This window comes from Dysidea avara, chromosome 3 (assembly GCF_963678975.1).
Source record: "Dysidea avara chromosome 3, odDysAvar1.4, whole genome shotgun sequence".
Lineage (NCBI taxonomy): Eukaryota > Metazoa > Porifera > Demospongiae > Dictyoceratida > Dysideidae > Dysidea > Dysidea avara.
This window is the reverse complement of record NC_089274.1, coordinates 16000578-16015914: the sequence shown is the minus strand read 5'-3', so window position 1 is coordinate 16015914 and position 15337 is coordinate 16000578. Positions and strand designations below refer to the sequence as shown.

Below are 15337 nucleotides of genomic sequence, written 5' to 3'. Positions count from 1 at the left end.
CTGTGGAACTAAACTATTTCACAGCCTTAGGTAGTCAAGTCACATGTATTATATACTTTCTTTCATCATAGCTCACAAAAAAATCACATTATGTGTATAAATACTATATCACACATTATAAATGTATGTCAATGTTTTAAAACTCCATATCAGCAGGTGCATCTAAATCGTGATATTCAACCATCCTTCGTCCACGACCGCCACCACGTCGTCTATAAATAATAATATGACAAAATTAGTAGTTGGCTTTTAGCTTGTGTTTACCGCATTCTGCCTCGGAATGGAAACATATCAAATCCTCTCTGTGGAAACATCCCTATTGGAGAAAGGAATAATGTATGGACCATCTTGAGATACAATACCTCTCCTAAACATCATCATATGCGGGCTACCCCATGGTACGAAGTCTGGAGGAGGTTGTACATGAAAACTATTGCTATCTTGATGTTCTTCAGAAGCCAGCTCTGAATCTAATGGCATGGGTCGTTTTGGATCATACAAATAGTTATGGAAAAATTCCACCTGAGAAATGCATTGCCAACATAGTGACAATAAAATAAGATTCTAACCTCTTGTTTGACTTGCTCTAGTTTACTAGCGTGCTTATTAAATATATGTTTTCTAACAAACTCTGGTCCCCTAAACTTTTTACCACTAAGTGGACATAGATACTTCTCTTTGGAGATCTCCTTAGTATTGTCACTGATAAATTTCTCTATTTCACTACATGACAGAAATTATATCAGTCACCTCCTTCAACAAATTAGCATACCTGTCAACATCTTTCTTTCCTAAATCAGCAGCTTCTTGGTCAGACAATAATTCTGTTTGCTCCATATGTGGTTGGACCTTATTCTTGGCACTATCCAGGTATGTGTTCACTATAATGGCATGCCATTCACATTTTGTTGACAGTAATGGTTGTAGTTTACCTTCCTTTGGCTGGACTGAAATGATATCAGGTTTAGTAGGCCTGGCTGTAATTATACCGCATCGGTGTGGCATTCTGTGTTCTTGCATTATCATGTTACCGCCGTAATAATCCACAGAGTGTACGATACGCAAATACCACAGCAGACAATCGTTAACCTGTTAATAGGATTATTAAGTAAGAAGCAAGAGAGTTCATAATTCAGCACACCTGCAAGAGGCTGTCGCCTTCATCAGGCCATCGATCACTGTCGTCATGCACACTACCTTCTTCCTCTTCTTCTTGTTCACCTTCTTCTGATTTCTCTTTATTCTCACTACTATTGTTGGCAGCATTTGCTAGGGCATTCTGGGCTTCTTCAATCAGAGGGTTATCCTGAGTAACATTCAACAAATTACCACATTACCATACATAATTGTGCACACCTGGGAATCAGGCTCAAACAGATGATGCTTACAATCTAGATGCTTAATCAGCTGGCAAGCCAATTGTATATCATTACAAACAACATCCTTGTGATATGGATAGGCATCACTGCTCATATGTTTAACTCTTCTAGTGAGATCCCTGTTTGCCATACATGTTAACTGACTGTTCTTTATCTGCACAAGGACATAACCCATTGGTGCTAATAAGGGTAATGCACATTATGCACTTACTGAACAGAGCTGAGAAATAATTTCACGAATGTTTGCTTCTCCTGAAAATGTGACCCAGCCTCTAAGCTCATAGCTGGATGGATGACATGATATGACTGCTATGGTTATTGGACTTTAATTTAGACGCTGCTCACCCTTTCTCGACGTCCGGTCCATCCACTGCAATCCTAAGGTAACTAGGAAACTGCTGGCACACCTGAAGAGACACTATCACTTGATTTTTAAAAAATGAGTGAGAATTACCTCTAGGATATCAGATGATTTGACCATAGGAGATATGTGACGAATGTATACAGATTTTGTCAAGTGAAGTGCCCTGGGAGCAGCTACAAAAAAAAGTTCTATTAACAACAACTCCCAGAGAAACATACACACATTAAATCAGTGTTATCACTAGGGAGCAGTGAAGTAGTACCATAGTCTCAGGGGGTAAGGCAATGGAGCCAATAGTCCTGTGTGCTAATAAAAAAGGTCCACTATAAAAATAAAGCTATGCACCAGCTGTCACCAATTATCTCACTATATCTGACAATCAGATCCAATATAGATGATACACTCTAGTGAATTTACAGTGCATCTTGAGGCTGCCTAACAAAACCTATGTACTGTTGATGATACACTCTAGTGAATTTACAGTGCATCTTGAGGCTGCCTAACAAAACCTATGTACTGTTACACTACACACCTGTGACCTTGAGGCATGTACCAACCCCAGATGGGGCGGGACAAGCCACACTACAATGTCCTAAGGTGCCTCCACTTCCTTATCCCACAACAAAACAAAGTGGCCTCCCATTAACACAGGTTAAGTTACTTGATGCATATCAAATGACTACCTGTTGTGGTTATACTGTGGAGAAAAGAAATAGGACACAAGGTCAATCACAAGTCTTGCACTTTTAGGCAAGGTAACTTTTACTGTAGCTGAAATAGAAGCAGATAACAAGGGAGTGATTTTATAAGTCAGTGTCATGACACTTTTTGACCTGCACACACATACAGTTAAAAGTTACCATTATCATCCTATTAGATGGGTGAATACCTGTGCAAATAGGTGGTACAAATAGGAATGTTCACTTTCAAATCAACATTTATTCATGCCCATGTTACTAATGTGCTGGAAGTACCCTTTAACTTTCAGCTTACCACACTTGGCTCTTACTTAGCATTGAATCAAAACCAGTGGATCCAGATACCTCAACTTGTGAGGTGCAGGTAGGTCTTCCCTAAAAGCAGTGCAGCACTAATTTTAAAGTATAAAGCTATTCATGTAATGAAGCCACCTAATTTCAAAAGAAACTATCATAGCTGGCTATAGGTACATGTAAACCTTGATGAGGGAGTGGTACCACCAGTTTGCTTCCATAAAAATCCAGGCCAAAATCGATTGTGTTGCTCATGTGACAAAAACCACGCATCTGATTTAGTATCCGGAGGCGATTAAGTTGAGAAATTCTAGGTTAAGGTGAGAATTGGTGCTATACCGTACGACAGGACATTTTGACAAAAGAAAGCATTAACAAATATGACGAATCGGTTACATTTGTCAAACGTCAATAAGCACCTCAAAGTCAGTGTTTAGATATGTGATTTTAATTTGTCAAAGCTGATTTTGTCAAATTTTCCTTTCGTCAATATTACAGTAGTCTATTTACAAACATTTTGCCACATTTTTGAATATGGACCACACTCAATTATAGCAAACTAGCTTTAAACAGTTGTAAGATTGTTTAATTGAACTGTTCCGTGACAACTGTAGGATTTGGCCTTTCATGTAGCAAACATAAGTTACGTTACTTGCTACTGACCCATAACTGAGGACACAATAAATCTATTGGGTATCTCATGTTGGCTTGGGTGATTGGTTGCCCGCCACAAACTATTAGCCTGCAGTTGGCATGGTACATATCAGGGTTGGGAAATATGATATATCGTTGCTATTGCGATAAAAACATGAGACGATAACTGTATCGAGGCTATTTTTACTCTTTGTGATATATTGAGTTTATGATATATCGTGATATATTGCTTACAAAATAAAATACCATTAATCTAACTGCCTCATAAGTGCACCAAAATCACATTTAATATGAAGCTATATGCAGTGCTTATATAGCTTGGAGTTGTTTATGGAATGGATACAATACAAGTTATAGCAAAACCTGTACATATGAAGATAACATGATTTTTCTTATGAGCATATAATATTGTGATAAATTGATTATCATGATAAATGCTTCCATGATATGTCGTGGTGCACTTTTTTCAGTATCACCCAACCCTAGCACATATCAGTTGTATCATGTGCCCTTGTGATTTGTTTGATCATGAGCTTGGATCTACATGTCAGGCAAATCACTCAGGCCCATTACACAAATTTGATAAACTTGCTACTTTTTAAACCAGCCACAGCTGGCCGAACGCCTGCCTGATTTACTGAAATTGTTTTCCAAAAAATGCATGTGTGTTCATATGTATGTTTGTTTTTGTCTTTCCACACCCATGTGAGCAAAATGGCTAATGCTAAAAGCAGCCTGTATGTGAGAAATGAAGGCTGTACAGCACAAGTATAAACCTTCCTGATAGGAAGATTTTGCTTTGAGGTGGTTTATTGTGCTAGCTTGAAAAACGGGTGAAGTGAGTTCAGAAGATGCTATGAATGCCTTTCACAATGGGCTATATGGGTGTACAATAACCAAAAATGGCATATCAAGCTTTCATAAATAACAAATTCTTTGACTCCTGTACTTAAGGGAATGAAAATGAAGGGCAGACTTAGGCTTTCTCTAAACAATTTGCGTGAGAAAATTGATAGACATACCCCTGTACTATAAAACAGCCGAGAAAATACTTTTGTGCGTAAGTGGTTTGTGCTCCCTTAGCAGTAGTGCATAGCAACGTAATTACTGAATTACAAAACAACTCATGAATTATACACTAAATTACATTGTTGCCTTAACAGGGGCTTCTTCTAAAGAGCAGTAGAGTAGTACAGCACCACTCTACTTTAGTCAAAATTCTTTTGATGTGGTAAAAGGAATGTATATAATTAACAAATTGGCTTTGATGTTGGTAGCAAATTGACAGTTTTACAGCTCTACTGGGGAAAGCTCTAGTACAGCGTATAAACTGCATAGCCATGGGCACCTGGTTTTTAGAAGTAGTACAACATCAACTTGTCAGACTAATTTAGTTAATCACCTCAGTTTTTAGAAATTCACCATCACTTTTGTGCCATGAATTGATGAAAACCAAACCTAGATAACTGTGAAGTGTGCATGTTGCATGCATAGTTGAATATTTGGGACCAAAAATTTTTAATAATTTGCTTTATTTTTGTGCAAAAAAATTGTGATAAATTTTTGTGTAAAAATATTTTTGTATGATTTACGTGAATGAAATGACTGCTCTATTAGAGTAGTTTGATATTGTGTAAAAAATTTTGTGCAAATTTTGCATACAAAAATTATTCTACAACGAGAAAAAAAGAGCAAATTACTAGTGTGACTGCTATGACAAAAAAATGCAAAAATGTATTGACCTAGAGATTGCACACTACAAATTAAGACAACTGGCCTAATTGTTTTCCATATTTCAAAGGAACTCATTGCATCGATAAATTACCCACAGAAGAGGGTGGTCATGCACCATAAACATTACTGAGTTAGTAAACATCTTATACTAAGCCGCTAAACATTTACTATTGGAAGTACAAATGACTAAGGAAAAATGATACAAGTGTCACTAAGTTACATACAAGTAACTGGAACTCAGTTTGGTAAACGATGCCAGAGCAACAACATGTTACCTTCAGAACACATGACAAACATTCTTAGTAGTTATCCATTGCAAGTATTCCCCCTCCCACACACACACACACACACACACGCACGCACCCACAACATTCTCCATTTTTATGGGAGCAGACAAACTTTTCTTCTTACCAGGTACAGCAGGAGTTGTCTCAGTTTCAGTGGTAGTGGTGGTGTTGGTGTCCTCATTTGCTTTCTCATCATTCTCAGCTGGTAGCGTACCATCATTTTCAGCTTGTGGTGTACCATCCTCCTCCATAACAGCAACAGTAGCAAGAGCTTCCTCCTCAGTTGCCATCTTCTCTTCAGGAGATTCCACCTTCTCCATCTCATCATTTTTCTTCTCCATCTCATCATTGTTCTTCTCAATCTCATCATTGTTCTTCTCAATCTCATCATTGTTCTTCTCCATCTCATCATTTTTCTTCTCCATCTCATCATTATTCTCATTCGTTTCGGTTTTCTTCTCAGCTTCACCCTTTTGCTCTTCAACTGTATCATTTTCTTCCTTCACATCATTGTCTTTCACATCACTGTCCTTCACATCATCCTCCTTCACATCAGTTTCTTCCATCTGATCATTTTCTTGTTCTTCATCGCCTTTCTCTTCCTTATCTTCTTCAACTTTCTCTTCAGGTTCTTCGGGTATTGTAGCCTCCAAGTCATATTTTTCTAACTGTTTGTCATCCTAAAATAGTTAGACATAGCACTACTGTAACAATAGTATGAGAACGGATTACAGTATAGCTGACAAACTGTTTCATGCCTATCATATTTATCTGGTTAAGTGCCACCACACGCCACAATCAATCTTAAAAGTTGTGAGATTAAATGTACTGAGTAGTGGTCAAGTTTGAATGCTATAATTTCTTGGTTAATGCCATGGCGTTTATTAGAAAAAAATCGATGTGATGATGACTATCCAAACTTGGCCACTGCTAAATACTCGAAAACAACGTTTGATGTCATAATGTTAGAACTGATTGTGGCACTCAAGTGTGGCTAATATTGAAGGTGCGGCATTCGATCAGGCAGATACTAGCTGCTGCATGAAATAAGGTAATAACATCAAAACAGTATTTGTAATAGCTGAATTGTGGTTGTCATTTCAGGCACAACTCACTGTACATACATACATACATACATACACATGTGGCTTTGAGTCAATCAACACATTCCAAGTGTTCCATGTTTCTAAAATACACATACAACAATTAGGCTACTTTGCTACAGTGGAACTTGTTTTATATAGCTAAAGGCAATCTCTTCTAATCCCAAAGTGATAAAGTGATGCATTAATCCACTGCTCCACTCATGTCCAAGTTGGATTTCCAGTGTTTAAAGTAGGATGTCCCACTGTGCCTGTCAGACAGGTTGGATATTCTAAGGAATGTCCAATGTGTTCCCTAATCCACCTGCCTATTAAAGCTTAGCTCAAAGACGACTTATTAGACAGGTTCCACTGCAGCAGGGAAGCATTCACTGCATTAATACCTGGCCAAAATTAATTAATGAGTACAAGCTAAACCTATCCAAGTTCCAAAGTTTCAGTAATTTCACTGACCAGATACATGTGCGCGTGCACACACACACACACACACACACACACACACACACACACACACACACACACACACACACACACACACACACACACACACACACACACACCAGAATCTATTATTAGGCCATACCAAATTAATTTAGTTTCACAAATTACTTCTAGTAGTGAGTAACCCAACAATAAATGGGACGTCATGTCTGCTTGACTGTTTTATTAGAGATATGAATGTTCTATTAGAGTATTTTGATACCTGCTATAACTCTTCAGCTGCTATATACACTTACAAATACTTGCAGCACTCCTTTTAATGGCCTCAAATATATTAAGGGGTCATAAATATAGCTTTTCTTGCTGTGTTTGGGACCTATTATAATGTTACTATTGTTAAAGAGGTAGCTACTACTACACTGTAATACTTCACTAAGGGTTAAGAAGTACATTGCATGGTTACCTAGCTAGATCTAAATTAAGGTCCCCACTCCCATGTTACTGTTAATGTACAGCCCAACTGTGCTGGTTTTATTTGCCACTACTACAGAGTTGTGAGTTAACAGCACCTTATATGACTATTAATACCGACCACTTTTATATACAAGCACAAGGAATCATAAATTGTGACCTAGTTTTAGAAAACTGTCGATATACACACATTTATCAAAATTCATTTTATTAGTTCTTTGTTGTCTACAGGAACAGAAGAATGGATTGGCTAAGTTTCAGCTTCATAAGATAAGCAGTGTGGGAAATACAGCAGTAGACACCCGGACGAGTGAATAAATCAATATGTACAGAAGACATCGAGAAAATAATCTACAGGCGCTTACATAAACCATCATAACTTACTGACACAACGACGCACGGAGTTGAATCTTTGCTCATTGTATTCGCTATGAATTTGTGAATCCACTAAGGTATAGTTTTGCCAAAAGTATTTTTCAGTGATCCAGAAGGAAGGGGAGAAAAATCATCGTAAATTCTTTCGTCACCACAACGTAAACAAATGTCCGTAACTCAGAAACCCACCTGTGTATGAAGACGAAACAAGGATTTTTAAACTCCCTATGAATAGGGGAACACGACGATGACCAGGATTTATCCACTGGAGTGTCAATTCATTGACCAACAAGGCGATAAAAACTTGTGTAAATTTTTTTTCTGGAGCTTGTGTTTTTTACCCATTGTTTTTAAATGTATTTTATAATTACTGAACATGTGTGCAAACATCAATTACTGAAAAGTGAAGTAGCCATTGCAATTGCGCTTCACGTTCAGCCTTTTACTGAGTGTTATAAACTGAGAACAGTATGAGAAGTGCCTTTCCAGTCACTATGGAAAATACAGATAAAAATGTGATAGTCAGCCGCAAGGAAGTCATTTTGTACTACTGTGAATTGATGCCTTGCACTGGCAGCAAAAAAAGGACGTAAAGTAAGTCCATGATGTGTGCATTGCATGTACTGTGGTATGCCAACAGGCACCAGTTGGGCTGAAGTGATGTATAAGTGAAAAATTGAACGTATAACCTTAGCCATTATTGTCAGAAATTTAAAATTCCCTGCTGGAAGCACTTCAGGTTGCACTGAATTGAAGCTACTTGATTACAGTTAACCAATACTGGCAAGACACCATGAAGGTATCGTGAGGCTGGTTTCTGGTCAATATTTTTAAAGAGAAAGTGCAACCTCTGAAGCAAACAAGTCTACCTGACATGGCCCAAGCACCTGACACAAATTATGGAAAGCCTTCTTGTTAATCTATTTTCTGTACGTATATCTTCGGACATCTTAAATTAAACCAGACAGGTAGTACTACCTAATTGTTCACTCTTGATAAATACTCTGTTGATAAGCTCTGGAGACACCATTGAGGGTTACCCCATCAAATTGGGGGAGCAGATTCCCCCATTATAGTGACATAAAGCATTAGTGCTGTTATTCATCAAGATGGACATGTTTTTTGTTGTTGTTCTTTGTGAGGATGGTATTGCACAGGAGGGTGTCAGGAGCTCCAGATGAATATGAAATCTCCTCTACTCAGAAGACTACACTTCCCATATGCACACTATTGGATTCTGCCTCTCAACCTGTCAGATAGGGATCTATGTTGATCTGGTACCATGTTATGAACACCTCTGCCATTCCACATGTGTAGCTGTGTGCTCCACCACGTCAGCTCCTTGGCAATTAGGGTTGTGGGTAAAGGAATGAATATAAAATTGAATTATTTTCCTGGGAAAACCCTACACACCTCATCACCAATCACATGACATGCCATATTAGTCGTGTAACAATGCATGTGAACAGCACATGTACTCACCATCAATTATATTGGTCACAAGAATGCAACACCAATGAAGAGGTTCATAAATAAGTTTAGAGATATATCCCTGCTACCCCTTCTGGCTACTAATACCTATAGACACCCAGTGTCTACTGTGACATGGATAGTGAACAATGTGGTAGTAAGGGATGAACAAGAGTGAAAATAATGAAGTTATGTGGATTTGGTCAATCAACACATGCACTACACAGTGAGTCCACTCCCAGTGCCAAAGAAAATACTATCAACACAGAAAAGAATCTTCCAAGCACATGTACACACACACACGCACGCACGCACACACAACACACTCAAATGGACATCAGCCCAAGGCATCATAGATAATATTTACATGCACTATCTATGATGGTGTTGTGTTTCAATTGCAAGATTTCATGTTAAGCTGTGATAGTCCTTCATATTACACCATTGCCATACATCACAATTTACATTTGGATCATAGACCACACGTGGAAATCACCACTGGAACCAATCCAAACAACTCAAGTTTAATGAAGACTACTCAGAAAGCATGCTGTTATGACCGCCTGTTTTATTGCACCTGTACACATCCTTTCCAATATCGATGAGGACTCATCAAAGTACCCAGAGTGGTTTGAAGTTAATTTTAACTTGCTAAAAAATTTAATTCTTTAGAATTTTCTGTGAGCCGCAATTGTCACAATACAAAACTAGAGAATGGTGCAATCACTAGATATTTAGATTGTCCATCATGTAAGCAATGTACTTCGTTCACTGGTTTTCAGGGCGTAATCAATGAAACACTCAACAAGACAATGACACCATACTTCGTTACACAATTTAATCAGTGTATTGTGGTAGTGTGCTCAAAGGTTGGATGGATGCTCACTGCTTCAAGGCCACAAAAAAACAGTCCCATATTGTCTCTTGTTTTCTCTGCTGACTACCAGCAATGAGACACTGTATGCAAAAAATCTTACAAGTTTATGTCCATTTGTCACAGGACTGAAGGCCATTAAGGTGTAGAGATGGGAAGATAGAGGATTTGAAAGTATCAACTGATACATTGCCACAATATAACGATATATTGCAATACTACAAAGCAGTGCATGTCAGATTTTCTTAAACAGAATATCTTATCTAATGTAATTTTGTGGCAATACTACCTCAATGAAGCACTACTGTGCAAAACCCTCACGGAAATTGACCCTCAGCACCTCAAGGGTTAATAATTAGGTTGTAAACTGGCATACACATTTCAATAATTTGAAAATTCCATTCCAAACGCAGCTATGAATATAATGTTCAAGTTGCAGCACACAATGTATTAATATATTTAAAATGGTATCGACACCTGTATCACTGTTGTGTATTGCAATACAGTGATGTGTCAATATAATTTATTGTCCCACCTCAGTTATGGTGTAGGCAAATAGTGCAGAGATCCTGCGGGAGTTAAAGTTTGAGAACTTTGAAGAACAACCTGAAAAATTATTAGGTGCTGAAAATTTACTTGCAGCAAGTAAAACAAAGTACATCACTTAGCTAGCATTGAATGATAGAACTGACACACGACAAGTGTAAAATGACATGGATCACCAAACAGGAATTGTATCATAAGACTAATCTGACCAATGAGCTGCTCAAGACAGGAATGTTTGTTGCTAAATTTAAAAATCAAAAGGGGTTACCAATATGGAATTATTCATAAAAACAAACTCCAAAGTGACATACAAATCAGCCAATGCCTTGTTTTGATGACATAATGTACAAATATATTTCTACCGAAGAAACTAAAGCTAAGGATTGGGTACAACTAGCCACAGCCAATGACCTCGTCTGGGAAAACTGGGAAGAACAGTGAACACAAGAAACTATCCAAAGTGGGCTTTGCTGCACCAGGTTATACAGACAATACTACTAACTGTTCATTCAAGCAGTTAAAAGAGTACTTTTAAACATCAATTCAGCTCAACAGGTGCTTTTTGGCATACCACAGTATGTATAATGTAGGGATCACTAGCAATCATTAGGTGTAGACAACCTCCTTTGTTTCACTACATTTTATGTCTTTGATCCACTTTTAAAAGGTTTAAACTGTTTTGATTTAAAATATGAATCACACCATCACTATACTAGCTAATGCCAATTTCAAATGCCATATGTGGAGTAGCATGCCAAGATGGAACATCTCCTTTATTTAACTGAACCAAAAACTGTTGAACGTCTCTGCAAAAGCCCCTCTAATTATTGCTGTACAAATTGAATTTACTGCTATATATTCCAACTGTTGGTAACTCCCAAGACATTAAAAGGTTTGTTAATATAGACAAAAACAAGAAAAGATTCAAGGAATATGTAAAATGGTGGGACTTGAACAGAGACAAAAAAAGGATCGTACAGTATGTTAGACATGCTAACTCTTTTATGCAGCCTTTATATGTCTTCTGTAATGCTTTACTATAGCAACAATAGTCTACCAATAGACATGAAATTAAACACTACAAATGACATGATTTACAATGTTATGAATACAGTGACCAGTTATATGTGATCTATCAAAATACTTAAAACAAAGTTTAGACACTGGGAAAATGTGACCAAACAGTCTGGTGTGTAATTGTTAGAATTCACTTACAAAATGTGATGATATTATTGGCTCATTGCCAAATGTTACACTAGTACCAAAACAACAGAAAACATGCACACAAACAAACAGACAGATTATAAAATACATTATAAATTTGCACTTTACACATGCACATATGGTTCACCTCAGCCTCAATCTTGTCGACTTCACTGGTACGCCCTAGGCAAGCAAGTCAAACATTAAAAAAATACAACAATTCTATTTACTTGGCTTTTCTTGTTTATCCTCTATGTCTAACACTTTCAAGTCATCAGTATTCCCACCTTCCATTAAAATCACAGCTTTGCACCAGAAAACAATGGTACATAAAATTTTGAAATTCCAGTTAACTCACCAGAATCCATCACCTTAGTAACCTGCTTCAACACGTTCACACATATCGGCACCTCCTTAACCAGCCCCAGATCCAGTAAGGTAGTGAAGGCTTGATGACGTGCCTTAAAGTCTTCCATAGTCTGTGCTTCACGTTCAGTCTTCATAATAGGATGGTATTTCAAACGAAACCTACAAGAAAGGAGCTAGCTCACACATACTCACCCAGAAGGAACCTCTCTGAAGTGATCCTTTGAAGGACAAAAAAACTTTTAAAAAAATACTAAAAATAGTATATTTTAAAAAAAAAACATGAGCTAGGTCCCATTTATTACATATACTGACAACAAAATTTGCATGACGTGGAGAATGCATTGATTACATTTCCATAGTAATGTGTTGTTACATTGACTTCAAACAGATGAGGTAAATACCAAATATTATCATAACATCATGATTATAAAAAGCTGTTTCAGCAACATGAAATAACCTTGCAGATTTTAATCCCTTTAAAAAAAATTTCAAATCCCTTCCATCCACCAAAGCATAATTACTCACTCAAAATTCAAGTCCCACACTGACCAGAAAATCAGTACACCTTGACAATCAGGACAGTCTCAAGGTATTCATATTACATGTTCCCTGTTTAGTCTCTCACACAAATTCTTTACAGGCTTTTTAAAATCATGGTGCTTAAATTGCCGTAACTGAATTATAATTTGAGTTTGACGATAGTGTATTGATAATGTACAAAGAACCAAAGACGATGTAGTAAAACATTGTCATTCATCTCTTGTCAACAGCTATTGTTAAAGAACATTGTGAATATAACCTGTCCATTATTCTTTGTGTTTGCATTTTTCCCTAAAAAAGTCTACATTTTAAAAATAGCTCAACACATACATAGCTGAGCAAAAACCCACCAAGTTTGTAAAATTCTACTTCGTAAACAAAATCCACAAGGTAACATAAGTGCTAAAGTATTGCCAAATTTTAGTAGCTTCGTTATACAATATGTGACTGTCTCAGCAAAAACCCAACTTGTTCACACAATTTCAGAATTTAAAAAATATTTTCTCAGCATTATCTGCAGTGTCCAAGGAATGGATTACCAAAGTTTCAGCCTTCTGTGGTGAGCAGTTTTGGAATTATAGTGCTAGACAGTAAGAAGAGTGAGATAATCGATTGCGACTATACTGAAAATAAACTACAGGTGCATACATTCGCAGCCATAACTTCCATTTGGATTAGTAAACAACTTTGCAATTCGGCTTAAAATGTTCACCATGGACTAGCACATCAGCCAAGGTATAGTGTTAGCCCTGTAGATACTTGCGCATATGGACATGAAGGCAGTTTGGTAGAAGAAATGATGACGATCTTGCTGCATCATAAACAAACACATGTAACACGTATACTGTTAGATCTAAAGAACTGAAACAAACTCTTCATGAGCAGGCGAATAAGATGGTATATAGTTTTAATCGATTTGAGCCTTCTTCGAGTACTGGCCCAATAAAAATTTGCATTTTATTTTTGTAGCATGCGTAATTTTACAAATTATTTTTAAATTTCATTTTTCTCAATACGCATGTTTGTGTGAACAACTCAGGTTTTTGCTGAGATGGTCACATATACCATTGCAATAAGGTCTGCTCGTGGAGACTTTTGTTGCATGTACTTGTTTTACGATGTGGTAGAAATAAAGTCTACCATTGACCATCATTTCTTTATTTGAATTCCCTTGCTTGGGCACACCCAAAAAACACTATACTTTGATCTCTCCATCCTGGATCAGTGTGATCATCAGGAACTGCAAATCCATTCTTGATGGATTCACTATTTCACGGTGAAAAATACGGAAGTCAAGAAGTCCTATCTGTAGTCTGTTGCAGTTATGAGGTTATTGCGTGCTTATAAATATTTTCTCACTATACAAATTGATATTCTTGTTGTTCCAACTGCCTAGCTGGCAGCCTACTCCATTATTGCTATTGATAACAGAGAAGCAAAACAAAACGTGTGTGTACGTGGTGATTATTCACTCACCCTGGCATATCTGTTAAGTGTGTATTGTGCATGTTCACATATGCATGCATGCAATAACACATACATAGTATAGAGTACTATACATTATACACATGCATGAACTTAGCAATCACCCACGCAGTCACCTTGGATACAAGGAGGACAACCAAATGAAGAAGACAAGACGTCACACATGCCTACACCTAAAACATACATCCTAGTACCAACCACAGTGAGGTTGGCTCAGCTATTTGTGGCTCAGTTTTGGCCAGCATACAGCACTAATACTACTACTACTACAATAACAAGCAATGCACAACTCTGGCTGTGTATGGAAAAAAGCAGCATATTAAAAATGGCAGTAACAGTTTCACTACCTCAACACTTACCATTCCTCTTCTTTGTGTTTGTCAAAAAACAATTGTAATTGTCTCCTCTTGACATCTTTTTTATACTCGGCATATTTCTGCACTGCTTCTGTATCGTCTATGTTATCATCTTGTTGAGCCAGAAACTGTTTAAAACTCATAATAGCGTTCCTAATATTAAACAAAGTCATCACACAGTAAGACACACACATACGTACAGCATAAAGCATACCAATTTGGTTAACATTAAATTCTTAATAAATAATACATTTATGTGATAAATCCCCCAGAAATTATCAAGCCTGTGTGATAAATATCGCAGCTTACCCACTAGGCTGCTGTTGTTGCTGTGGCGGTTCACGTGACCCCCAAGGCGACACACGTGCCATTTGCTCGTATCCTCCAAAAGTATCCCTAATTCGTGCGGGAACATAAATGACAAGCCTAGCAGCTAGTTTGCTTGCTTACCAGCTATTATCACGTCTCATTCTCTTTTGGGGTGGGCTAAAATCGCTTCTACTTCCCTCGCCCCTGTAATCTCTCGACCTTCTGCGTGGGTTATCATCCCGGTAGGAAATCTCTTTCCTAGACTTGTCTCCATAATCACTTCGTTCACGCTTAAATTTATCCCTGCTCTTCCTCCCGTCCCCTTCCTCATCACTGTCCGCCATATTCAAATTTAAATCACGTGATACTCCCGTGACCAAAACTT

The 15337-nt window shown here is 37.5% G+C and overlaps 1 protein-coding gene across 2 annotated transcripts; it reads right to left on the bottom strand.

The window, feature by feature from the left end:
- Positions 1–46: 46 nt before the first annotated feature.
- On the bottom strand, positions 47–15327 carry LOC136249611 (serrate RNA effector molecule homolog). 2 transcript variants are annotated; one of them, XM_066041677.1, is made up of 18 exons: positions 15094–15327; positions 14953–15039; positions 14647–14796; positions 12252–12421; positions 12124–12198; positions 12042–12076; positions 5535–6090; positions 1834–1916; positions 1725–1786; positions 1591–1663; positions 1357–1533; positions 1142–1306; positions 933–1089; positions 773–881; positions 570–723; positions 363–522; positions 265–316; positions 47–212 (listed from the first exon to the last, which is right to left on the bottom strand). In XM_066041677.1, the coding sequence occupies exons 1-18, from the start codon at positions 15294–15296 to the stop codon at positions 137–139; spliced, it is 2544 nt and encodes an 847-aa protein (XP_065897749.1). In that variant the 5' UTR covers positions 15297–15327; the 3' UTR covers positions 47–136. The 2 variants fall into 2 exon arrangements, with proteins under 2 accessions (XP_065897749.1, XP_065897750.1); XM_066041678.1 differs by lacking the exons at positions 14953–15039; positions 15094–15327 and adding an exon at positions 14404–14582 and having other exon boundaries at positions 14647–14786.
- Between the last annotated feature and the right edge of the window lie 10 nt (positions 15328–15337).

What these genes read in the sequence shown, in the direction of transcription:
- LOC136249611 (XM_066041677.1), bottom strand. Translation starts at nt 15,296, where the DNA reads ATGGCGGACAGTGATGAGGAAGGGGACGGGAGGAAGAGCAGGGATAAA. An exon ending in ATGAGACGTGATAATAGCTG is followed by an intron (nt 15,040 to 15,093) that starts GTAAGCAAGCAA and finishes CGCACGAATTAG; the next exon opens with GGATACTTTTGGAGGATACG. An exon ending in CAACAACAGCAGCCTAGTGG is followed by an intron (nt 14,797 to 14,952) that starts GTAAGCTGCGAT and finishes GTTTAATATTAG; the next exon opens with GAACGCTATTATGAGTTTTA.